This window comes from Pteropus medius, unplaced genomic scaffold (assembly GCF_902729225.1).
Source record: "Pteropus medius unplaced genomic scaffold, Ma_sr-lr_union100, whole genome shotgun sequence".
Taxonomy (NCBI): domain Eukaryota; kingdom Metazoa; phylum Chordata; class Mammalia; order Chiroptera; family Pteropodidae; genus Pteropus; species Pteropus medius.
In genome coordinates, this window is record NW_024344253.1 from 10,785,599 (window position 1) to 10,810,988 (window position 25,390).

Here is a 25,390-nt window from a genome sequence, read left to right on the forward strand (position 1 = left end):
TTCTTTATTTTTAATATTCTGACAGATAATTTTCTGAAAGGAATCCCCAAAGAAACAGGCATCAAAAAGCAAAACCAGGAAGCATAGTCTAATGGGCACCATAGTACAAGAGTTGAAAAGAAAACTGCCTGAATTCTCCCACAACTAGCTCATTTGTGTCTCTGGAATGCCAGTACCTTTACAGGTTCACTAAACAGGCTGGTTAACAAGTAGAGCCCTGTACTAAGTATTATCGTTAGCAGATGTCAAAAATATAGCCCCTGCCCTCAAGGAGAGCATAATCAAAGTGGTATCTACATGATTTCCAGAGCACAACAGCCTAGCAATTTCTCTGTACCTCACATTTGAGCAACTTCATGCCAACAAGATCGTCCTTGCTCAATGCTGACGTTGCAATCCCATAAACATTGTTTTCAACTGGCTCTGCCCTCCACCCATTTATACCCCCCACAGTTGCAGAGAGTATGATCTTTGAAAGGTTGAAAGATTACTTCCTTGGACCATATTAGAAACCTGACCCAGAACTTTTAAAATGAGTACATCTCCACCGCAGAGAGCTCCGTTTACTGCAAGACCCGATTTCCTTTCTTTGGGGTTCAGTAATAAATTTTGAAATCATTACTCATAATTAATATTAATGAAAATTATGTGTAAAGAAAACGAAGTGTCAAAGTACTTGCTCCAACCTTAAAATAGAGGCAGTTCTAGTAATAAAAACTTCAACTTGACTATTTCGAACAGTATCCTTCCTAGATAAAATCTCTTAAATTTTAGAATTTAGCAATTCCAAATAAGCTTTCTCATATAGCTTAGATGATTTGCTAGAGATATTTTCTTAAAACTCTCAACTAATGTAAATCCAAGTATGCACATCACTTTAAGAGAAATTATAGTTTTTAGCAACAGAAAAAGAATATGCTTGTCACCTCCTTTACAATGTTTTTACCCCGAAAGCTATAATAAAACATTAGTTCTTCTTACACTAAGCATCATATAAATGCTTAATGTTAAAATCCCAATTTCAAAATAATAAGAACTATAGCCCATCTCCTGCCTACACAGACACCAGATTAAAAACATCTGGAAAATGATTGAGATTCCAACTCAATTCTTCAGAAAGCTCTTGCTTCCTTGCACACAAAGTGCCACATATGCATTAATAAACCTGAAGAAAATGTAAATGAGAGCCATGCTAGGAGTGAAATTTCTCTTTCAGAATTTTTTCAACCTAATACAATTCCTTAATCTAAAAATGCAAACTTTATAAAGTTAAATGCTTTGTTAGAATTTCAATTAGTCCTTTAAAAAGGGATCTAGGTTTAAAATTTCATTTCAGTGTTAGGGTAGAGGATCACAGATGAGCTCAGTAATTCTCAGCAAGAACTATTTTGGGTGTATATACCTCAAGGAGTCTTGTCACCTCTCATGGAATGCCAACACTTGAAAATAGAATTTGGCAAAGTTTTTAAAAGATGTTCACAGCTTTGAGGATAACCTGAATAATCTGAATAATCATGGCCTTTTAGCTCCTACCCTTGCACATAGTATGTACTCAATAAATGCTAAATTGGATAGCATTTAGCACATCAAGCATGACATGTGAAAGACTAATTTTAGTGAGACAGTCACAGCTGTTTAACACCAAAGATCAAAGGCATCTGGGATAAATGCTATTTTTTAAAGTAGAAATAAATGGAATCATCATAATTTGCTCACTTTAATCATCTCTCCTATCTCTCACTGAATAGTTTATAAATTCATTAAGCCTATTAATTCATTAAATCTCACTTAAGAAATTAGAAAGTTGGTATTTGTGCTTTCATGGTGTAACAGAAAGCACAATCTGAAAGGTGAAGTGATTTGCCTGAGTGTGTAAGAGGCACAATTGAATCCCAAACCTCCTACTTCTGAGACGAGCACTGTTGCCAGGCACTTGGCCCAGGTTGGCTGTTGAGTTCAGACTCCTTCCAGAGGTTCACAACCCTGCAGCATTTCAGCAGGTACCACTGGCAACTTACATCCCCCAAACCCCCAAGCCGGACAGGGCCAGGAGAAGTAAACACCAACACTAGAGGGTGTCATCTAGGCCAGCACAGAGTGTCCAAGATGTTTCCATCACATTCCAAGTGTTATCATTTGGGACATTCACTGCACTAAGGCAGGAGTGTGGATGCCATCTTTCATGAGCATATTTCAGGTGAAAAAAAAAAAACAATCACTATAACCTAGTTGGTAGGCAGCTGCTTGTTTTCACCACCAAGAAAAAGAAATGGATCATTTTCCAGCCCAAGAAGAAATAGGTTTTTGAACGTCTCAGTTTGAAGCTAAACCCAAGTGGGAAAAATCAAATAAGGCTTTCACAAAATTTCTAATCCATCTTACTAAGTCAGATTTCATCTATTTATTAGTCTCACAACTTTCTCATCCCCTGCTTACCTCACTGCTTCACTGAGGCCTGGTTTTACCTTGCTTCACACACCCACTGATTTGAGCTATGTGAAGGAATATCGACAATTCCAAAGCAGAATACAGCAAACGTTATTTAAAAGCTGTTCACAGCTATTAGATGATCAGCCCTCTGAAAAGTAAGGCTGCTCTCAAAAAGAGCACTTTTATGAGTCTGACATAAGGTCTGCAATTTCTCCCCTAGTGTTAGAGATCTCTCCAGGTTTTTGGGAGCGCCTTAGTAAGAAGCCCCCTAGGGGTTCCTTATGGTTACCCTACTTGCTGGTGATGCTCAAGGCCTTCAGCCCTACATGCGGATGTGTGTTGTTGAGCCATTTTCTCTATCTGTAAAACAAATCAGTTGAGTCACATAATATCTAAGGTCCTTTCCGCCCTAAGTTTATAAGTGCTTTCTGAAATAAAATACATGATCATAATAAAGCACATTTTCAGCACTTACTCCATGCCAGGATTGCAATAACCATTTTACTTACATTACATCACTTAAACTTTAATAATACCCATACTCACAAGTAGATACTCTTAATATTTACAGATGAGGAAAGTGAGCATTAGACAGCTTGAGTAGTAGAATCTCCCTCAACTGACCTTTGCTTAGCCAACTCAGCAAATGTACTGATTCTAATTCACTTAGTAAAACAGCACTATGAGGAACGACCTCGGTCTGGGGATGCTGGTGGCTGGTAGCCTAAATCTCAGGCAGGGTCTGCATTCAGTTTCCCCCAGCAAAGTTTGTGTGATTACCAAAAGTTAATTGTGTTTGTTCCTAAACTTGTTTATGCCAGTTATATTTGTCACTGCAATAATGAAATTTAATAAAAATAGTACACAAGCCAATGAAATATAGTTATAAAAAGAAAACACTATTTCAATAACAGTAGGATATTTTGGAAAGGTAAAGACAAATTACATACGTATAAAAATATCGTTGAATTAAACATAGGAGATAAAATAGTAAAAGATTAGGGGACAAAAATCCCAAAAGTCTAGAGTTTTTACATGTATATCGTGTCTTCAAGTTCTTATTCCATTTGAAAGAGAACCGAATGGAAAGTATTATTAGAGAATCCATCACGAAAGGAGATTTTGCAAGAAAGGCAGCATGGTCCTACAACTGTAGGAATCACACATTAAAACGAACTAAAGAATGTATTTGTATTCCTGGTTTAAATTTAAATAAAATGTTTATGGCACATATTGTCATCCCTTGGGGGAGGGGTGTCACTACAGATTCATTTGCATTCTCCAAAGTTTCGCAAAAATGGATTCATTCAGTATGTACTCTTTTTCCTCTGGCTTTTTCACTTTAGTGTAATTAGTTTGAGATTCATCCATGTCATTGCATATATCAATAGTTTGTTCCTTTTTGTTGCCAAGTAGTATTCTACTGTATAGATATCCCATGTTTTGTTCATCTATTGTCCTGCTGATGTACATTTGGGTTTTCATCTTGGGCTATTACGAAATAAAGCTGCTATAAACATTCACGAACAAGTCTGAGACATGCTTTCATTTTTCTTGGGTAAATACATAGAAGTGAAACAGCTGGATAATAGGATAGGCATATGTTTAGCTTTTTGTGAAACTGCCAAACTGTTTCCCATTGGCAGCGTATGAGCTCATCACTTCACATCCTTGCCAGCAACTGGCATTCTCTTTTCGTCATTCTAATAGGTGTGTATTGCATTGTGGTTTTAATTTATATTTCTCTAATGATTAATAATGAGTAATGTGGAGCATCTTATCACGTGTTCATGTGTCCTTTATTTTAGGCGACGTGTCTGTTAGAATATTTTGCTCCTCCCCTTTTTAAGTGGGTCGTTTATTTTCTTATCACTACATTTTAAGGGTTCGTCATATATTCTGGATTACTTACAGTCTGTGTTTTGTCTTTTTATTCTCTCAACAGTGTCTTTTAAGAAGTTCTTAATTTTAATAAAATCAAATGTATCCATTTTTAGATTTTACATATAGATCTATGTTCACTTTGAGTTTTAAATACGAAGAGTGAGAATCTAAGTTTGTTCATTTTGGTTATTGCATATCAAATCGTTCCAGCTCCATTTCTTACATTATCCTTTCTTCACGGAATTCTTTACACCTTTGTCATAAATCAGGTGAGCATTTATGTAAGTGTGGATCTTCGGGACTCTATCCTTCCACTAATCAACTTGTCTAACTCTATGCCAATTATAGGTATCTATTTTTTTAACTAACTTTTTTGATTTACTGGCCAAACTAATGTCTAGGTTTGCTGGGAGACTTTTACCTTATTCTAATGGATTATAAACTTGATGCAACAGAAAAGAGAGGGGAAAGGACAAAGTCGGGAAGAGAGATGGGCAGGCACATAATAGAGCAAAAGTATCACACAGGTAAAAGGAAAAGAATTAGAAGTAGACACTTTTTTAAGGCATTTTTCCTATTCTGCCGTCACCAAAGACCACCCCCCACCTAATATGACCCAGCCTGTTTTGAAAAGTTAGTCTATAAAATAAACAGTATTTACTAGATAATTCATTTGTGTTCTCATATATTATTCATCAAAGGCATGTTACTGCCAGTGTTTCTGAGAAGTATGAGATAACCAAGGTTGCTGTAACTTCCGTCAAAAATAAAGACCTTTTAGATATCCAGTGCAGTTTAGTGTAGGCAATATTATGATTTCCATTAAGCTTTCTGAAATATTCACAACCGCCCCCAGGACTCTAACCATCTGCTCCCTGCCCAAACCACTCTTTCTAGAACCCTGGGTTTCTGCAGCCTCAGACAAACCTTAGCCTAAGGGGGCTTCACCTGCTTTTACTTCATCAGCCACTTGCTGTGCCATCAGAGCTTTAGAAAAATATGTGATTTGTTAATGTAATGAAAATAACAAGAAAGTGTAAAGCAGTGGTCCCCAACCTTTTTGGCACCAGGAACCGGTTCTCCTATGAAGATCTAATGCCTGATGATCTGAGGTGGAGCTGAGGCAGTGATGCTAGCGCTGGGGAGTGACTGCAAATACATATGAAGCTCTTTGCTGGCTTGCCTGCCACTCAAACTCCTGCTGTGTAGCCTGGTTCCTAACAAGACACAGATGGGCAGTGGTCCATAGCCTGGGGGTTGGGGACTCCTGGTATAAAGCACCGATCGCCAACCCATGATTTTACAATAACTTGAAATATCACTAATTATCAGCTCAAAAGATAGCCTTAAAATCATGAAAATTTTTTATTCTCTAAAAGAAACCTATAATCAGCACTCGTTTCCCTTAAGATCGTGTGGAATTCAAATAAACTATGATCAGGTTTAACAACTCAAAAAAGTCTGGGATATCAGAGCTTCAGACATGATAGTAAGAAAATGAAAATGAAACACACTGAGAAACTGTTTGAAAAGTTAGTCAAAGAAAAACCCTGCCCAAATTAGATAGATCAATGCTATCAAATCTGACATCTTGACATGTTTGATCCAAAAACATCTCAAAGTCAGATCGCAAAGTGAATAAAGTGATGGATTACTAGAGCGGACTGTTAAAATGTCACCTTATACCCAGACACAGTTCTTTTCAAGCAATGACCTATCTTAACAGAAGGGAAAAAATGTCAACGAATTAGTGCATGAAAAATGGGGTAGAGGACACAATTATTGATTTTAAATATTTTTCTCTTTTAAAAAAGTGTTCCTGTTGTTTTATTTTTTTTCCTAATACTAGAGGATGCTTTCAAATGTGCTTGTCAGCCTTATGCAGGGACCCCAGCAAGGCATCTCAGAATTATTCCCATTTTAGCACCTGTACTGCTGAAATCAGAGCTACTATACCTTTTAAATCTACTGCCTTGTCAAAATAAGCCCCAAGTCATCTCTCGGCAGAAAACAATGTACACCTCCCCCCGCCCCCATTGCTCTCATTTTGAGGACTAAGAGAAGGAATCCAAGCTTAATTCCCAGTTAGCCATTAGCTATACGAACTCAATATTTAGATTTAAGTTCTCTGGACCTGTTTATCTCAAATGAATACGATATTCAATGAAATTTAACAAACAAACATTACGAATTCAACAACAAAAAAACATAGCCCTTACTCTCTATTCTGGCATCTTTCAATTCTGTGACCATTATGGCTATGACTTTTCCACTTTTGGGTTTATGGAATGTAATTAGATAGTTCTAAACTTGATTTTAATATATGATCTAAATTTTCAACCAAGTGTATCAGAAGCACTTGGCATGGTGGCCGATCCCATTTGAACCCTGACAAATGTCATTAGTGTTGTTCTAATGAATTCCGTAAGACAATTTTTATTTTTGTTCTCCCTAAGGCCTAGCCATACCAGATAAAGCTTATATAATTATCACATTGCTAAAGGCTGCCATTAGACAAAAAAATATATATATATATATATATATATGCCTTAAAAATACCTTATTTCAAATAATACCACTATATACCACTTTACTATCATCTAAGATATTTCACATTCATTAGATAAGGTTTATTCTAGGTGTGGAGAGCTGAGAGAACATGAAGAGAACAAAAGCTCAAGACCTTTTTTCTTCCAAAATTTAACTCTTTACTATAGAAATAGTCTACGTAATTAGCAATCTCATTGCTGCCAAATTTAAGTCAAAACAATATGAGCAAGATTTAAAGAAATAGAAACCACTAAGAACACATAAGATTTTTCTTCCATTAAACTTAGCTCTTAACAATTGCTGTTTAACTTTGTTTTTTTCTTTCCACTACAGTAAGAACTGTACTTTCCTTACAAAAGAATTTTGTTGACATAAATTACACTAATAGAAATCACGATATCCCAAGTTCTCGAGCTTTTAAATAAAATGTATTCCTCAGATGTCTGTAGTAAATAAGTGGTAAGACAAGCTTTAATCTACTGGCAGACTGGACTGTTTCCCCACTCACATTTCCACATCTTATCCTGTGATCTAAGGATTTTGTGGATTTCAATCCACTGGCTGAGAATGATACTTGAAATGAAAGGCAACAGCATGGACCTAAATGGTTACAGAAGTGAAATAAGTCAGCCAGAGAAAGACAAATAATGTATGATTTCACCTATAGGTGGAATCTTTAAAAAAAAAAAAATGACAAAAGAAATAGACCCATAGATGCAGAACAAGCTGATGCTGCCTAAGGAGATGGAGGGGGTTTTGCAAATGGGTGAAAAGAAAAACAAAAACTTATTGACCATATATCTAGGTTTTGAAACACACTTGCTGAATATTATTGCATGTTTCAATAACAGATTAGGGCTCAAAAAAATGAAGGGGACAAGGAGATTTGAAAGTTAAACTATACTTGATTACAGTTCAGAGTCAGCAAGAAATTTAATAAAACTCAGTTTTCATTTTCTTTTACTGAAGTATATGATCAAATCTTTTCATGATGAAAAATGTTACAGCACTAGGAACCAAAGAAAACATCTGTAGAATAGGAATCTCTCTCTAGTTAATAAAATTCCCAATAATCATAACAATAATTTTGGATTATTCACATGGAATCGACTGTTATACAGAATGCTTAATTTGTTGCAAAGGGAGTTTACATGTGACAACCCACTTTCGAACAATATAAAAAGTTCATAGTTTTTATTAGCTGCAGTAGTGACTTTAAAATGGTTACCTGAACAGTGATCAAAACCACAGAAAGTCTTCTGTCTTTTCAATCAGCAATCCAAGCTCAAAGACCGTAAATCCCCCAAAAAATAAAGTGACACAATGGAGAGTCCAATGTTAGTTTCTGAAATTTTATTATTTTTAATACATACATTTCACAAACAGAAACCTTCTAACATCACACACAATTCCATAACCAAATGTTTCAATTTTATCAACATTCTTTAAATATTTACACTGTCTTCTCTCAACAAAAGTGCAATCCAAGACATCTTGACAAGAAATCTTTACCGACAAGAATATATTTTTGAGCTGGTTTGAAAGATGCCCATCCATTACATTTTCTTTCAATTACCAAGAATAATAATGAAGTCAACAGGACGTGGAGACAAGCTGAGTTAGGCTGCATCCGATTATAGGAACCAAAACACTGAACAAGAGCACTTTCTCCTCACCCCTTCCCAAATCTCCAGCTAAAATTACTCAACAGCTGCTACCTGAGACTAAAGAGAAAAGCAAATTGGAGTTACTGACCCGGACACAGGAGAAAAGACTGTGTGAAGTACTGGTCCCACAGGACAAAATGAGAGACTTCAGCAGGTTAGTTCTGGTGGTCTAACAAGTTGTGTATCAGTGTATCTGTTAGTTTTGGGGTTTAAACATCTAATCTTTCCTAATGAGTTAACTTCCCTCAAACAAATATGAAAAGATGTTTTATTCTGAAAATGAACTTCATTTACAAAAACTGCAAAAATAAACACTGGAGAAAGCTCTTTTATAACTGGAATGGGATAAGTGACTCCATTCCCCAATTTCATGGCCAATGTATATCAACTACTTCAGATGCAGCCAGAAGAAAGTGGAGAACTGAGCTGGCCTGAAGAGAAAATGATGAGACCATAAAAAATAGTCTTCTCACCAAAGTATTTGTTCAAGGTATATAATAACTCTTAAAAGTAAGTGATAAAAAAGTTAGAGTAGATGAAAAATTGCTTTGAAATTACGTCACTTACGAGTGGTTCACATTATTGAACACTATTCATCAGAAAAAAAGAAAATGGATCTCCGGGTGACTAATATCCTTTAATATCCAAACCACAACAAAAATAATCATCTTTTTTTGACATATTCCAATTTCATCAAGGTACTCGGAACAAGGTACTTTGAGAAAGCATAGGGAAAATACCATGGTCAGCAGATTTCCAAAATAAGATTTATTCTTTATATTATTGCATACTCAATTATGTTTTATTCTCAAATCAATCAAATTTTCTATTTTAGACAAGAATGCAATGCCATGAAGGCAAGATATTCTCAGATATGACACCTATACCTTTTATTTCACATAGCTGCAGAATCCTAACTTCATCATCAAAATAAAAGCCAAAGCAAATTTTACCTAATTACAGTGAAACCTATCATACTTATTTTTTAAGGAGTAGAAAACAATATAAGGTGAAAATATTGAATGCATCAGGCACTGCACTCACAGCAGTGTTAGACTGAGGAGCTTGCTGAATGCAATCTATACATAAACTTGAAGCTTTGGGACAACAATATAAGCAAGTTTCTCTAAAAAATTTAGGTGGGTTAAAGAATAGCGTTACAAATATATCCTATGCATTTTAAATTTAGAAGTAAAATCCAAATGGCACTCTGAAGACAAGAAAAATTTTTGAAACTGGGTACATGAGAGAATCAACAGGGAAACAGTTAACTCACAATTACATCTTTGCATATTAAAAACAAATCTTCAAGGGTTATGTCCTATAGACTTTGTTCATTTGCATCAAATACTGTCAGACCAGTAACGATTTTCTGTTTCTTACTGGCATTGAGCATTTCCTCCCACTGTGAAATATTTTTCATATCATCAAACACCAAACTGGATGTAGTAAACTAAATTATAATCATCCAAACTGAAAGATAAAGACTATATTAGTTCTTTAAGGCTGTGCTGTTTCAAACAAAACATCAAATATTTCATATAATAGAACTGAAGCTTACTTGCAATAATGCCTAAACACTTCTGAGAGGTGAAATAACTTTTTCTGGGGGTAAAAAAAAGGTATAAACCATGTGAGTAATATAAAATGCTCACATTATCCCAAATTTAGCTACCTATAATTATATTTTCAGCATTCTTTTAGCATATATGCATATCGTATTTGAAATTATCAAATTCATTTTTGAGAAATCATATTCCAATTCTATTAAGGATATAGAGTGTATGTCAATTTAAATCACCAAGATCTAATGAACAGCAAGCTGTATTTTGGAAAGCCCAATACTCTGACGAATTAAGTATATAAATTGTCACTTCTTTTTGCCCATAGTAAAGTATCATGGAGATGTTCAGAATGACCTGCTTTCAAACATATTGTTGTAAGTTACGATCAGTGATTTTCCAGAATGAAACAAACTTAAAACAGAAATATTAAAATTATTCTTCTCTTCATACTCTCACAAGTAATTTTTTTCCTTTCCTTCCTAGGGCCAAATCTTTGATTTTGGAATTCAGTATTAAATTAGTAAAACATTGCTGTTAAGCAATTTTAGAGAAGATTCGTGTGGCAGTGACTGGTTCTCAAACTCACCAGTTCGGTCTGTGGCTGTGAGATTTACCTGTGAGAAGGATCTGACATCGAATGGTATTTCAACGGTGCAACCTATAGAAACTGTGCTGCCCAAATCATGTTATTCATGGATTGTCTTTAAGAGCTACTGTGACCAACTTCAAATTACAATTTTCTGCCTTTTTGCCCTCTTAAATTAGTATGCATCAATTTCCAAATTCATTTAGTATATTCTATTATAGGTCAGCTTAAAAATATTTGCAACACCAATAGCTTTCATGTCTTATAATGTGGATATTATTTTCAGTATGAAAACGACTGTTAACTTACAACAGTGATGGAAACAGCACTTGTGTTCACTTTCAAAGACTCTGTCAGTGTGGATAAACTGTGGGTCAATTTGCACTGCACAGTGCTAAACCAAGACAGACCAACATACTATCAGCTCTCCAGGCACAGACTTACATTCACTTGTCACTTGTTTTTCTCAAGGCCCAGAGAAGATCTAAAACTGGGTCTTTAGACAGCAACATTTCAGTAAGAGTTTCCTCCCCAACTCCTACCATGCTCTTAGTTTAGAACCACATAATCCCTTTCCTAAATTCACCTCATCCTCCCTACCACCTTAAAAGCTGCATGAGATTCTTAGTTAGTGAACCAATACTCCAAACTCACAGAATTACCCATTTGGGCTCTGGTTATGACCACAGACTAACACTCGGGGGTCAAGAGAGGGCAAGGGGCAGCCCCCATTTTAGTGGCACGCATACACAAAGGAACTCTCCTTTAAATTAGAAAAGAAATTAAAGTCACAGAATGTTTCCCTAGAAAAGATATGTAATAAAGTAATAATATCAATAAAATAGCTATTACCAAAGCAAAGCTTTCATCAATAAGCTTCAAGAACTTTGAAGGAGGAAAATGGCTTCACAAAATGGTAGTCCAGGTTCCCACAGTGTGGACACTGCTGGACGTTGCTGTACTCAGAGAAGTACTGCATCCCGATCCGCACGTCGATCACGGGCTTCCCACAGTGCTTACAGTTCAGGCGGGCCTGGGGAGAAAGACAGGTGCCGTCAGCCACTGTACCCCCTGCCTCCAGCACCGTCAAAGCCGTCCGAACCCAAATGCAAGATTGATATACCTGGGAAACTGATCCGAAGTTTAGTAAAGTGTCCTTTTTATTACCGAAAACAGGGTAGGCTAAGCATAAGATGTATATTCAAATACTTGTCATCAGTCTGAAAGATTAACTCCAATTTTTCTCCCAATATGTAGCACCGTACCAGTTTATCCTACTCATAGGAATAAAATGTAAACTTGTACTGCCCTGAACTGCTCCACTAAAGTCCCCCTAACACAGGACATGCCTTCCCCCTGGACTTTAAAGGGTGGGAGAAGCTGACTTCCCTCATCCAAACTTGCATAAAACTTCTTTGAAGATTCTGAGTTTATTTTAAAAATTCATATACATTTTTCATTCCACTCCTTACTACATTTGTATTTTCTTTGACATAAAAATACCCAAGAAAGTTAACAACCCCAGAAGTGCTATCTTCATCCCGAGGCTTGTTGAACCCACTGGCACAGCACCTTCTCCATCTGTGCCCAGGCTTCCAGTGGCACAGTATCAGAGGCTTTCACCACCAGGCCTTCAGTGAGTAACCAGAAATGGTAAATACAACAGACTCTCAATTCAGATTCATTCTAAAAATGTAATAAGAAAGTATAACCTCAGTTTGTCTTCAAAACACTCCTGTGAGGTAGACAGTATTACATGAATTTTTAATGATGAGACTGAGGCACACAGTGATAAAGTAACATGCCCAAGACCATATAGTTGGGAAGTAGAAAGGCTGAGATTTGAACCAAGTAGCTTACTCTGGAGCCCACGCTCCTGGTCATTTCATACAAAACAATAGAAAATATAGGCAAGCAAAAAGAAAACTAAAGGAACCATTCAGCATCCCAACATCCAGAGCCCACCTCTGGTCAGTAGATCCCTTTTCATGTTCACTTTTCACAAATGGAAACATATTGTGATGCCATTTATAATCCTTTTTCACTTAAAATACTGAAAATATTTCCCACATAATTATACATTATTCTACAATACCCCTTTTCGTGACTACATCGTAGTCCAGTAACAGCTGCACCACACTGTAGTAAATTAACCATCACTGCTGGACTTCAAAGGAGCTTCGTGACTGCTCACTAGTGAAGCACGTTCCCGTGCCCTCCGTCTCCCCCAGCCTCACTGTGTTGCTCCGTCTAGCTCCTCTATGTTTACTTGGGGACAGAAGCTCGATATCACCCACTTCTTGCCCTGTGGGGTCAATACAAACCTGACAGCATGGAGAGGCGGCCAGGATGTCGTAAGTGTACATGGTGCCCAGCTGGTGCCAGCTGCCGTCCCACCGCGACTTACACTTGATGCAGATGATCTTGTGAACCCCTTCCAGGCAGTCCACGCACACCGCATACAGGTGCATGAGTCTCCCTGTGCACAGAAGACACGGTGCTGAGAGTGGCCATGAAGGAAATCACCTTTTATCTTCAAATGGGATTAAAAATGGATAAATATAAAAAGCAAAATAGATATTTAACACATATCCCCAAGTTGCCCTTTTAGAATAATGATACAACTATTGTCAATGAAACATGTACTTTAAGTTCAATCTTATTAAATAGTTGCTTCAATTCACTTTTCCAAAAAAGTGCTGCCAGATATACAATACAGACATCCAAATTCAAATGATTAAGCCACAGATGCTCAAAACCAGCCCGTGACCATGCAGGACTTTCTGCCCAGAAGCCTAAGTGTGGCATATGGTGACTGACCAGCAACACTGGTCTATAGTCATGAGCTCTCCATCCACTGACAAGTCACATCACAAAGTCAAAAGTCTGTCCTGGTATCAGTAGCCTAGCATTATACCAGAGCCAAAATTACTATGTTAACTGTTCTTGTCTCTAAAACTGCTCAACCATCACCACATCTAATTTGGGAACCAGAATTATATCCTACTTGTAAGTGGTTTTTAAAAAGGAGTTCAATGTCTTATTATTTACTGGGCACTTAAAAGTCACATCCCTATTCCTCCATTATTTATCAACATCTAATGCCTGTAAAAGGAAAGATGCCACACAATTTTTATGGAATGGTTAGCGTTCAAATCATTGACAGTCAGAATGTTCAGGATCTGCCTGGGCATCGTATACTAGCAACAGGGCTGCTCTCCATGTGGGGACCAGGAAGGTCCACTGTGCTAAAAACTATCAGAATACATACTCCTAAGTAGCTTCCTATTCACAGTGTGTTGCTCACTGTCATCAGCCAGACAGCGGCTCTTCACCCTTCATGCTAAGGACCAGCCTGCTCCTTACATTACAGAGGAGTCTACAGTACTTACAGAGATACCTTTTATTCCGTTTGCTTAAAAGACTCCCCATCCTTGAGAGCAGAAACTATGTCTTAGTCATCCTTGTAGGCTCAGTATGTAGCACACTGTCTGAAATGTGGATAGTACCCCCAAAATCTATGTTATATGAATGAAGGGGAGATGTTAATAACCAAAGACAGTTATAACTTTGGGGGCCTTTATGTCAAAAGTGGGAAGGGTGAAAAGAGCTTCCTGAAATACTACTGACCTCTGCTCCAGGGCATTGAAAATAGAAAGGTCTCACATGCCAGCCCCACTCAGAGTGCCCTGGGGAGGCACTTCAGGATGTCAGTTCAAGTATCCAGGGGCCACTAGAGAATGCTTCATTTCCAGTCTCCATCCCTAGACATACTTACTGCAGTTCTCAAATACTCAAAGACACCAGGGAAGCTGCTAAGAAGGGTAGGAACAGGGGCAGGGACAGACACAGAGGTCAGGTGTGTTGGTAGCAATTACCATGATGATGAAATTGACAGGGAACTTTTATAGAGTGTTTACCATGCGTCTAGCACTGTGCTATATGGTTACATGAATCATTTCACTTAACTCTCACAGCAACACTATAGAGGCAGGCATTATTGTTATTCCCACTCCAGACAAGAGGAACTGAAGTTTAGGGAGCCTGAGCAGCTTGCCCAAGTTCAAGAAGATGATAAGTAGCAAAGTCTAGACTTAAATTTCTATCTGTCTGACTCTTAACCTCCAAACAAACTCATGGGAAATTCTTAGCCTGGACTGAGTCTCTAGATCTGCTTCAGCTACTATTATACATTGTCCTAAATACAAATAATTTTAAATTCCTAAACTTTAGGGTTGTGAGTTTAAACAAAAAGCAGATTCCTGAGAGAACAGTCACCTGTGGTTCTAAGTGAGAAAGAAGCATAATTAGATCAGTCTTAATTATTAAAACCAAACAAAAACATCTTATCAGAGGAAGAGTCAGAAAGCAAAGGCTGGAACTGGAGGCTGGGGAGGACAGTGAGAGGTAACGGGCATGGCAAGCGAGTGACAATCCACATGGGCCAGAACTGGAAACAACAAGCTATTTCAGCAGCATGTAATCAACTGTAGCCTAGCATCCCGTGACCTGGAACTTGGCCTTTCTATTGGAGTCGAAAATGCTGTAAATCTGTAATGGAAGAAATGCTTTACACAGGCTTGCTATAAAAAAGATGGTGTGGACTTCTCTGAGGTGTCGCAACAAAAACAGTGGCACATGTTAAGGCCCCAACTGTGGCAATGACTCTTGTCTGATACTGATAAACACCCTGATCTTCAGATTTTATTGTCAATACTCAAACTTCTTAAGACCTTTGTAGTGAATGCCTACGCATCCATTATCTATTTGTGGATGTATAAATACTTACGTGTGTACACACACACATACACACACGTTCTCAGGCCTAATTTTTACCTTCCTCCAGCTACTCCTTGATGGGTACCCTCAAGCTTGGGTCTTGGGCTCTGTCTTATACTCTTCCTGTTCTTTCTCTTTTCTCCCAATTCAAGAGTTCTTCCACTCAAGATTTTAACCACCACTGCTATAAAATAAGTTCCCCAGTTCATCCCAAATGCGTATTACTAATAGCACTTGCTGGACATCTCCACACAAAAGTCCCAACATCCCTTTGAACCCAATACATACCAATGCCCTCATCTTTCCCCTAATATCAAGTCCCTTTCCCAACTTTCTCCACTCTTATCTGTGACAGCATCATTGTATCTGATCTAAAACCCAAATGAACCAAGGACTCAACTTTACCCTCTACAGTCGTTGTCCCCAAAGTATTTTCTTTAAAATAATCTCTACAGATATTCCCACTGTCAGCACCCAGCTGTCTCTTCTCTCCTTCCATCTAGATCAGAGGTAGAAGTTCCAACTCTGTCGAGGTTCTACCCCTTTCAACTTTTCCTCCAAGCAATAGTTTGCTTTAAAAAAAAATAAAATAAAAAGGTGAAACCCTTCCATATATGAAGAACATGGCAAAACTCTTTAACATGGCTTGAAAGGGCATCCACAACCTGTTCATTTTCCACTCTAGAATCTCTGATCAACCAAACGGCTCTCTCCAGTTCTCTGTCTCCTTTTTAAAACCAATGTTCCTTTGTTCACATTGTTCTCTCTCCTTATCAACAAACACCTTCAGTGGGTACATACTCTGCTTATCAAAATCCAGCTTGTCTTTCGATGTATGCCTTCACATGACCTCTGACTACCCAGGCCAAATTGGCCTCTTCATCTTGGGAAATTATAGGATGCTGAAAATACATAATATCCAGGTGTTACTCATCCCACTGGTGGTACAATTAGGCCTGGTAGTTAGTTACATTTTTATCTTACATCCCAAGATTATAAACTGATGACAGGCAAGGACTGACAGTACCCAGCACATATATGAAATTCAGAAGTTTGATTAGTTGATGAATAGATAAAATAAAAAGAATTTGTCCATCATGAATGATAATGAACGCTACTTTCTTTTAACACTTTCATGTACCCTCTACCATTGTACCCTGATTCATCTTCATAAATATTTCCAATCTAAAAATGAACCAAAGGTGTTTCCACCTACTTCTCTCTAAAATTATCCCCAAACAGTATAAAGAACAAGAAACAAAACACAAACGCCATCATCCATGAAGCTATGTGATATCTTGACCCTGAAACAGAATGAGGTCAGAAATTAGATGGGAGAAATGGTCAATGGTTTAGCTGTGAAATCGAACAAGCATCGGCAAGAGTGCGAAGAGGTGCAGAAAGGGAAATAGTGGGATACACAAGTAACCATATAGTCTGTGTGACTTCTTCCATTAAGAAGCAGAATCTAATCAATCCCTGAATCTGGGCTCGTCTCACAACTTATTTTGAAGAACAGAATGTGATAGCAGTGATGTTACATGGTTCCAAGCTTAAGCTTCTAGAGAGAGAGACCCTGCAGCTCCCACTCTCACCCCCTTGAATACTGTCGTGAGAATCCCACGTGAAAAGCCCAGGCTGGCCTACTGGGTGACAAAAGGCTATGCAGAACAGGGATAAGTCATTCTAGCTGAGGCTCCTGAGACCAAGGAGTCTGTCAACTGCTGGATGTGTGAAAGAGGTCATCTTAACCAAACAAGCCATGGAATTGTGAGAAATTATAAATCATCAGTGTTTTGAACCACTAAGTTTTGGAGTGGTTTGCCTTATAACAAAAGCTAAAAGATAGAGGGGATTAGGTGAAACTCTAGAAAATGAATGAGACCATTCCCTGCAACTTCAGCTTCCTTTCCCTGCTGAAAAAGAAGACAAGAAATTGCATCCATGAAACGAGAACAGGACAGTATTAAAAAGAGCTCTTGGAAATTATAAACATGAGAACAGAAAATCTTTAAACTCAGTAAAAATACTAAAATATAAAGTCAAGTAAATCTTCCAGAAAGCAGAATTAATATAAAGAGATGAACAACAGGGTCAAAATTGATATAATAAAGGTAATCAAAAGAAAATGTCCCAAACTTAAACTTAAAAAGACCTTAAGTTCACAAAGTCAAGAAGCCAAGAAAGCACTCTGCACACTGAATGAAAAAAGAAAAAAGGAAAAGACCAATATCATCCATATCATGGTAAAACTTCAGAATATTAGGGATAAAAAGAAAATCTTAAAATCCTTGAGGGCTGACGGGAATCGCGGACAGAAATAAAAATATTATTAAACTTCTCAAAAGCAACACTGGAAGGCAGGAAACAGTGAAGAAATGCCTTCAAAATTCTAAGGGGAAAATATCTTAACTTAGAAGACTACACCTAACCAAAGAGCAATCAAGTGTGAAGACAGATTCAAGACATTATCAGACTTTCAAAGACTTAAAACTTGCTCCCTTTCTCAGAAAGCTCCTAGGGTATGGTTCTTAACAAATTGAGGAAATAAACCAAGAAAATAGGAAATATGGAACCTAGGAAACAAGATAAAAAGTAGAAAAGAACTAAAGGAATTCTTAGAAGGACAGCTGTGTAGTATAGCACGTACTGAGTGCACCAGGACAGACAGGAGCAGGAAAATGAAAGACTCCATGAGGAAAATTTCTAGAAAAAAAAATTTCTTAAAATGTCTGACAAGTATGTGGAAATGTTTTCAAAATGTGGTTTGCACTGCTGCTGGAAAATGAGAACAAGCAGCCAAACATTCGAAAAAGGCTAAGCAAATGAAAATGTGAAGCAATTAACATCAATAATAAAAATAACAATAATAATTGACAACAATAATAAACAATAATAAAAATAAAAGAGGTCCCAGAATGTACTATACTCTATATAGGAATACACCTATTTTCTTGACTAGACACTAAATATTTACATACTCATAATAGTAAGAAAACACTAAGGATTATCCAAGAGTTGTGATATGTTATCCTGAAAGAAAGGGAAAGATGCAAGAAGCATAGTCACCCACCCTAAAACTCAGCCACTAGTGATACCTAAAATTGAAGAATGACGACAACAGTTTTTAAACTGTGATGGTAAAAACCTGAAGAATCAGTTAGGATTCGAAAGTGTTTGTCTCTGGGAACCGAGACAGCAGCAGTTGGTGGGAACACAGGTGGGATATATCATTCTTACTACAGGCTTTTTTAGCACACTTTTAAAGTTATAAATGTATTACATGATACGCATCTCATTTTTATGTAAATTCAGTAGTTTTACATGAATCAACAGATTTCTCACTTAAGTATAAGTGAGACCAACCCTCTGTCATTCAACTTAAGGCTGAAATGTCACCGAGTCCTTGTATGTCATCCCCAGGGTAAATATCTGATCTTTCAATAATCCCCTATTTTCTTTTTGCTGTTATCAAGACAGTCTCACCTTTCATAAAAGTCAAGATTAATTCAACTAATCTAAAAACACCTGGCCCTCTCTGACCCCTACCTTCCCTCACTCAGTATGTTTACAGGGATCAGAGAGAATACACGGCTAGCTGGGCTCATTAACACAGGTCTCAAAGGCAACTATTTTACAGTGAGTCATATTTTTATGCAATTCCCTCTCTAAATTTCCTCCCAATTATGAAAAATTATACACCCGAAATCCACTCCTCAAATTACAGAACAAAAACATAAAATTACCCACCAGGACAACTATACTATTGGTACAGTGACCTAAGAGTAAAACAAACCACCACCACTTCCACCATCCTACTGGGCAAAGCTGAAATATTCAAATGTGACTTAGCACCTGACTAGAACAAAAAAATAGTATTGGTTAAAATTAAGCCAGAACAAAGAAGTCCCATCTTGTTTGCTGTCTTGCTTTTAACTAACAGAAAGCAGGCAAGGTGAATTAACACCTGTACCTTGAAGGTGACAAGGAACATCATATTCGATCTCATCATGTCTCGAGGGGCTTAAGAACAGAGTTCCGTCCACCAGTGGGAACTGTTCAAACACCGGGAGCACCCGGTGGCACAGGGCACAGTTTACAACATTTCTGTGGCTGGCACTGAGGGCTGCAAGAATGAACTTGCGCAGATCCTCGCCCTGGCCCATTTGGGCATCGTCTTCCATCCGCACGTGGAAAGTGTTCAGCTTATGCCTGGGGATGTGAGTTAAAAGCTCGGAGAGGTCCAACCGCCGCAGGAACTGTACAGGCGCGTCAAAGTGGCCGCCCCTGTGAACTGATAACCCAGCCGGACTGTAATCAAAGTGGGTGTTTCGGAACACGTGGCCCCCAGCCATGGCCTTTTTGTGAGGCTCAAGATGGATGGCATTCTTTAAGAATTCCCCAAGGTATCTGGAAGAGCGGGGGCCGCTGAAGTGGGCAGGGGAGAGGATGGAGTAGCCGGTGGGCGGGGACTGGCCAGGGGAGCCACAGGGAGAGCGGGCCCCGTAGGCCCCAGTGCTGCCCGCCTTCTCCTGGGAGTTCTGCCGATCCACGGAGTGCCGGCGGGGGAGGTCGTGGTTCAGGCCTTTCTGGGGCTTATTTGGGGGCCTGCACTTTTTTGCTTCCTCCACAGCCTCGCCAGGGGGCCTCCCTGTGTTCTTCTCCGATCCAGACTTCTTCTTCTTCTCATCCTGCATCCGCTTCACCTGGTACCAGTCTGTGTCCTTTTTTAAGTGGCCCTGTCCACAACGGCAGGAGCAGAAGCGGAAGGCCAGGTCGTAGCCCTTCTTGGTCCACATGTTCTGGCGGCACTGCTTCTCGTTCCAGCTGCGGGCCCTGCCGATGCAGTTAAACTGGACTAGGATGCTGCTCTCCCACTCATAGAAACACTGCAGGTGCATCCAGGTGCTGTAGGGGCAGTGCTCATTGTTGCACACCACCTTCTGGTAGTCATCCTTCTCCAGGTCAACCGGCCTCCCAAAGCTGCAGATCAGGGGCGTGGCACACGGGGCTTCTGGGGAGAAACACAAAAGGAGAGAGAGAGATTCAGCACATAGGATGTGGGATCCCAGCTGACACCAAGTCAGAGATCAAAGCTACCATCCCACATTTGCCCATCCATGTCAAAGGTACGATTTTTCTGGCGTCAAGATGTCAACCACTGAAATGACACCAGGCATGATGGGAAAACATTTACCATTTTCTCCTAGTATGATACGTCAAAGTAATTTATTTTGATATTTGTTATCCACTGAAAAATACACCAATGAGCTTCAAAGAGTCCAAGTCCCTCACAGTGCAATTAGCTGTATGTCAGTACTTGCAACAATGTAGTATGAGGTTTTCCTAAGACACAGGTGTAATGACAGGCAGTTCTAGTGTCCTTTCAAAAATGAATCACTCCAGTGAACTAGTAAATAACACAATGAAGCTACTTAACCAGCCAGTTCATGCGGCAGCCGCAAAAGGGCCCTCAAAGCCCTTAATCGGGGGTTCGGGTTATCCTGAGTACCACGGAGGAGCCAGAAAACAAACTGGCCTCCTCCCGATTCTCTTCTAGAATGTTCTGACACGTAATGGCAGGGATGTTTGGTCAAACTAATTGTTGGTCTACACAGAATTATGCTGCCAGGTTGTGAAGGAAAAACAGAATTTTCCTAAAGCTATCAGGACAGAAAGCGGGAACGCAAAGACTTTTCTACCCCATTTAACCACATGCCTCACAGAGCATCCAAAAGGCCAAGCACGTTGCCAGAAAGGAGGGAAAACTTGGTGACACAAAGTAGAATCCACTTTTTAAGAGGTAAACAGGATTTATAGAGATTAGAATTCTACTGGGTTCCTGTGACTTCAGTGTCCATAATATTTTCCAAAGGCCCCTTTGTAGGGCAGCACTACTCCCAGTTAGAAACCACTGGGCCTGATCACGAAGGTTCCACATGCTATGATCTATTGGAGCTGAGAAGCTAAATGGGGACTGTAAGCCACAGAGCCCCTCGGTCAGAGTTCCATTTTAGAAATCTCACCCCAGTGTGGGACGTGAGGCAGGGAGTCCAGAGCAGGACAGAAGGGGTACTGCAGTAATCCCGGTGAGAAATGACAAGTGCCTGGGCTATGGCAGCAGCATAAGATGACTCTCAGTGTTGGGGGTGGTCAGATGCCAATGGACAGTGAATATGGGAGGGACAGGTTTGGACAGTAGACGACTTTGGGCTGGCTCTATTTTGGACCTGCTGAATTAAAGTGTCTGTGCACCACCGAGGTGAAGAAAGATGTGACTGGAGCTCAAGAGAGCTGGAGCTGTGAATACAGATGTGAAGGAACATGCCAGACATGGAGGTTAAACCCCTGGACTGAGGAGCTGCTCCAAGAAGAATGTGAAGAGAAGAAAAGAATCCTGGGAAGCAACGATAAAAGGCTGGAGGACAAGAGTCCTCCACAGGGATTGCTAAGAAAGGAACTGAGAATTCACTGGAAGACAAGTCAGGAGAGAATTCTATTGAGGCAGGCGGGAAAGTTGTAAGAATGGAGGACTTGAAATGTCCTGGAGTGCCAGCTAAGACAAGTGTGTCTCACCCTCTGCACTACACTTCGGGCTGGAGAATTCTGTTGAAGGAGCTGTCCTATGCACTGCTGATGTGTAGCAGGTAGCACCCTTGCCAATTGTGACACTCCAAAATGTCTCCCAATTGCGATACGACAAAATGTCTCCAGTCATTGCTGGATATCCCCTGGGGAAAAAAAATCACCCCTGGTTTGGAACTACTGGGTAAGATAAAGACTGAGAATGAGCAGTGAGCCGGCCACTGACACCTCAGTAAGGACAGTTCCAGTGAGACAGGTCAGAGGCAGATGGTGAGGAGTGGATAGTGAGGTAAAAAAGTAGAAGCAATACAGATGACCATCAGGAAAAACCTTCTAGAAGTACAGCTGTAGAGGGCACCAAAGAGAAAGGGCAAAAGATACAAAGGCTGAGACCTATTCATCACCCGGGGGAATGAAAGCCAAAAACTTAGGATAACTTGAAGAAGCAGGAGAGGGAACAAGCTACTCAAAAATCTTCAACTGAATTACAAATATGACATTCCGCCAAGTGAAATAGCACAGGTGATGGTACCCATAAAGCCCATGACTTTTGTATGTTACAATCATCCCCTTCAATGTGGGACTCCAGGACCTAGGAAATGACTCTAACCAACTTGTCTACTTCTGTGCCTTAGGTCAGTGGGGCCTCCCCATCTACCTCCCAGAAGTCCACAATCCTTAATTTTCATTTGTCCAAACTGCACTTGCCTACTATAGCAATTCACAGCATGGACTCTGCAACCAGACTGCCTGACTGGAAACCCAGCAGTACTACTGATAAGCTATATGCAGTGGACAAGTTACTTAACTTCTCTTTGTGTCAGTTCCCTCTGTATAAAATGCAGATGACAAAATAAACCTTAGGCTGTCATAAGAATGAAGTATACTGATATTTCATTTTAGGCAGTGCCTAGAACACGGCCTGGCACATAGTAAACCTCCACCCCTGCCTCCTATCCTTCCAGGCCCACCTCTAGACACCAATTTCAGCAGGATTCTCCTCTTCCCTTACATCCTGACCCTCTCCGGCACAGTTTAGTCTGAACTTTACTTGAGTCTCCATTGTGGTCCCCACCAGGATTACTCAGGAGAGGATGTCTCTTATGCATCTTTGTGTTCCTGAAACCATTGGGCCTAGCTAGGCCTTGCACATATCCAGGGCTGAATAAACTTGCATTAAAAAGACGCTGGCATGTGAAACCCACACATGACAAGCAGAGCAGAAGGAAGAGAGAGTTGTAATCCTAGAGAAAAGGCGTGAATGTACTGAAAGGCAGCAGCAAAGTGGTTTAAAATTAATAAAATAACTGCAGTCACCCAGGCTGTGACCTTTAGTGTCCTTTAAAATGTTAGTCAATTAAACAAAGTTCAGTTGCTTTTATCTTCAGTCTTTTAGAGGAAGAGCCTTGAAGGGAATGTCTCTGAAATGCAATGGCAGTAACCAACGTGATATTAACCCAGAACTAATGAAATCAAAGAATGGCCTAACTATACCTTTGCATTTACAATATCGAAAATTTAAATGCTGAGATTGACTTGATATTTCTTTTAAAAATATTTCCACATTAAAGAAAGGTAGACTGAGAGGGAAAAAATCCTATTTATGTCTTTTCAAAAAAGTGCAACTATCACTTAACCAATACTGAACACTTCCTGTGCACCAGGTCTCTGGAGGCAGAAAGACCAGCAAATTCTGCAGAGAGCTCTAACAAAAGTAAATGCCTGGACCACAGAGAAGGCAGTATAACTCCAAGTCACCGTCCCTTTAACCTTGTCTATAATTATCACAGCCATTCTCACCTGCTTTCTACACTCAACAATGAAAAGGCCCCAGTCCAACTTGCTAGCCCTGCTTGTTTACATCTCAGCCACTTTGGTGTGGCCTTGTGGTTAGCCCTGAAGAACAAATACAAAGCCAAGGGCTTGTTTAATACCAAGTATTATGTGCAACAGACACCTCTCCCTGTTACACACCTCCAGCCTGAGGACGAGGCTCCTAGGGATTGGTGAGCAACAAGGTGAGCCTTGGGACAGTCGAGGGCTTCTGACATGGCTTCTACACTCACACACCCTTCCGAGGAAGCTGTGGTAGGCGGCCTCTACATTCAAAGATAAATCAAGGCTTGGTTCAAACATATCTCTCTGCCTGGTTCCCTTCCCCTTCCCACTGTCCACACTGGAAAGGCAGCTAGAACTGACAGGGGAGTTTGGGTGCCTGTTCTGCTATTGAATAGCTGCTTGACATGAGATGGTTTCCTGTTTCACCTGCAAAATGAGGATGAAAATGCTTGCCCTCACTCATCTCAAATATATATGAAAGCACTCTGTAAAATTAGAAAAAAACTTTTCTATGCTTCCTTTACCATAACTTTTTAGACCTGTGTATCTAGCTACCCAACTAAATGCAAACTGCTCTAATATATTTCCTACTTTTTCTATATAATGCTTTGGACACACAATAGGTATTTTAAAAGTAAATAAATTAATAATTCGATGCCTCTTTTTTAGATTTTCCAAGTCTTACAATTAACCAAAACATGTAGAAAAAGATTCTGTAACTCTAAGAAACAGCATTGGTGGCATTCTAAATGACACTTATAAGAAACTAGCAGTATTATAGAAATATATTTTTTTGCTCCCTGAAAGGCGTCTCTAAATTTACAAGACCCCCTAGCTCTTAAGAACAGCTGTCCCACAGAGGTATAAATGGAATACAGATCGATGTGACCCAACTAAACCTTTAAGTGAGGGAAGGGGAGAAGGGAAATCCATATTCACTGAGGGCTTGTGTCACGCACATCTCTTGGGACATTAGTCTAAGCCTGATAGCTTGACTAACAAGCAATATGGAAAAATGTTACTTTATGCAGAGTCAGAATTGTTTTAAAGAATGTATATAAGCCCTCCAATGCCTGTTTTTACAGCTTCATCATCAAAAATTCAGTATTCAGCTTCTACTTCTTTCTGCCCAAGTGAAAATAATCAGGGCTCACCTCATTCTGGGCAACAATCTCAACTAGTTTTAAGTGCGGACAACAGGATAACTAGGCTGAAGTCACCAGGACAAAATCTGTCATCTTCAGCTTTCTCATCCTGTATATTCACCCCACCACCCCACTCAGGTGTCCATGCTCCCCAACCTATTAAAAGAGAAGGATCTGACAGTAGTCATTTACGTTGGCTGCCCAACAAACCCAAACCCCTTGACAACTCATTCACACTAACAGGAGCCCCTTAAACCAGGCGTTGCCATTTTCAGTTTTTTACCTGTAAAATTAAATGTTTTCACCCTCTTAAAATAGTTGCCAGCATTGCAAGCAAGTGGGGAGGTCAGCTGGGTAGAG

At 39.4% G+C, this 25,390-nt stretch overlaps 1 protein-coding gene across 1 annotated transcript in view; it reads right to left on the reverse strand.

The window, feature by feature from the left end:
* Positions 1-8,202: 8,202 nt before the first annotated feature.
* HECA (hdc homolog, cell cycle regulator) overlaps positions 8,203-25,390 on the reverse strand; it is a 36,433-nt gene continuing 19,245 nt past the window's right edge. Inside the window, exons 2-4 of the mRNA XM_039869753.1 lie at positions 19,435-20,475; positions 13,007-13,161; positions 8,203-11,715 (exon numbers count right to left, since the gene is read on the reverse strand). Coding sequence (XP_039725687.1) covers positions 11,551-11,715; positions 13,007-13,161; positions 19,435-20,475 — 1,361 coding nt within the window. The 3' untranslated portion in view covers positions 8,203-11,550. The remainder of the gene's footprint in view (positions 11,716-13,006; positions 13,162-19,434; positions 20,476-25,390) is intronic.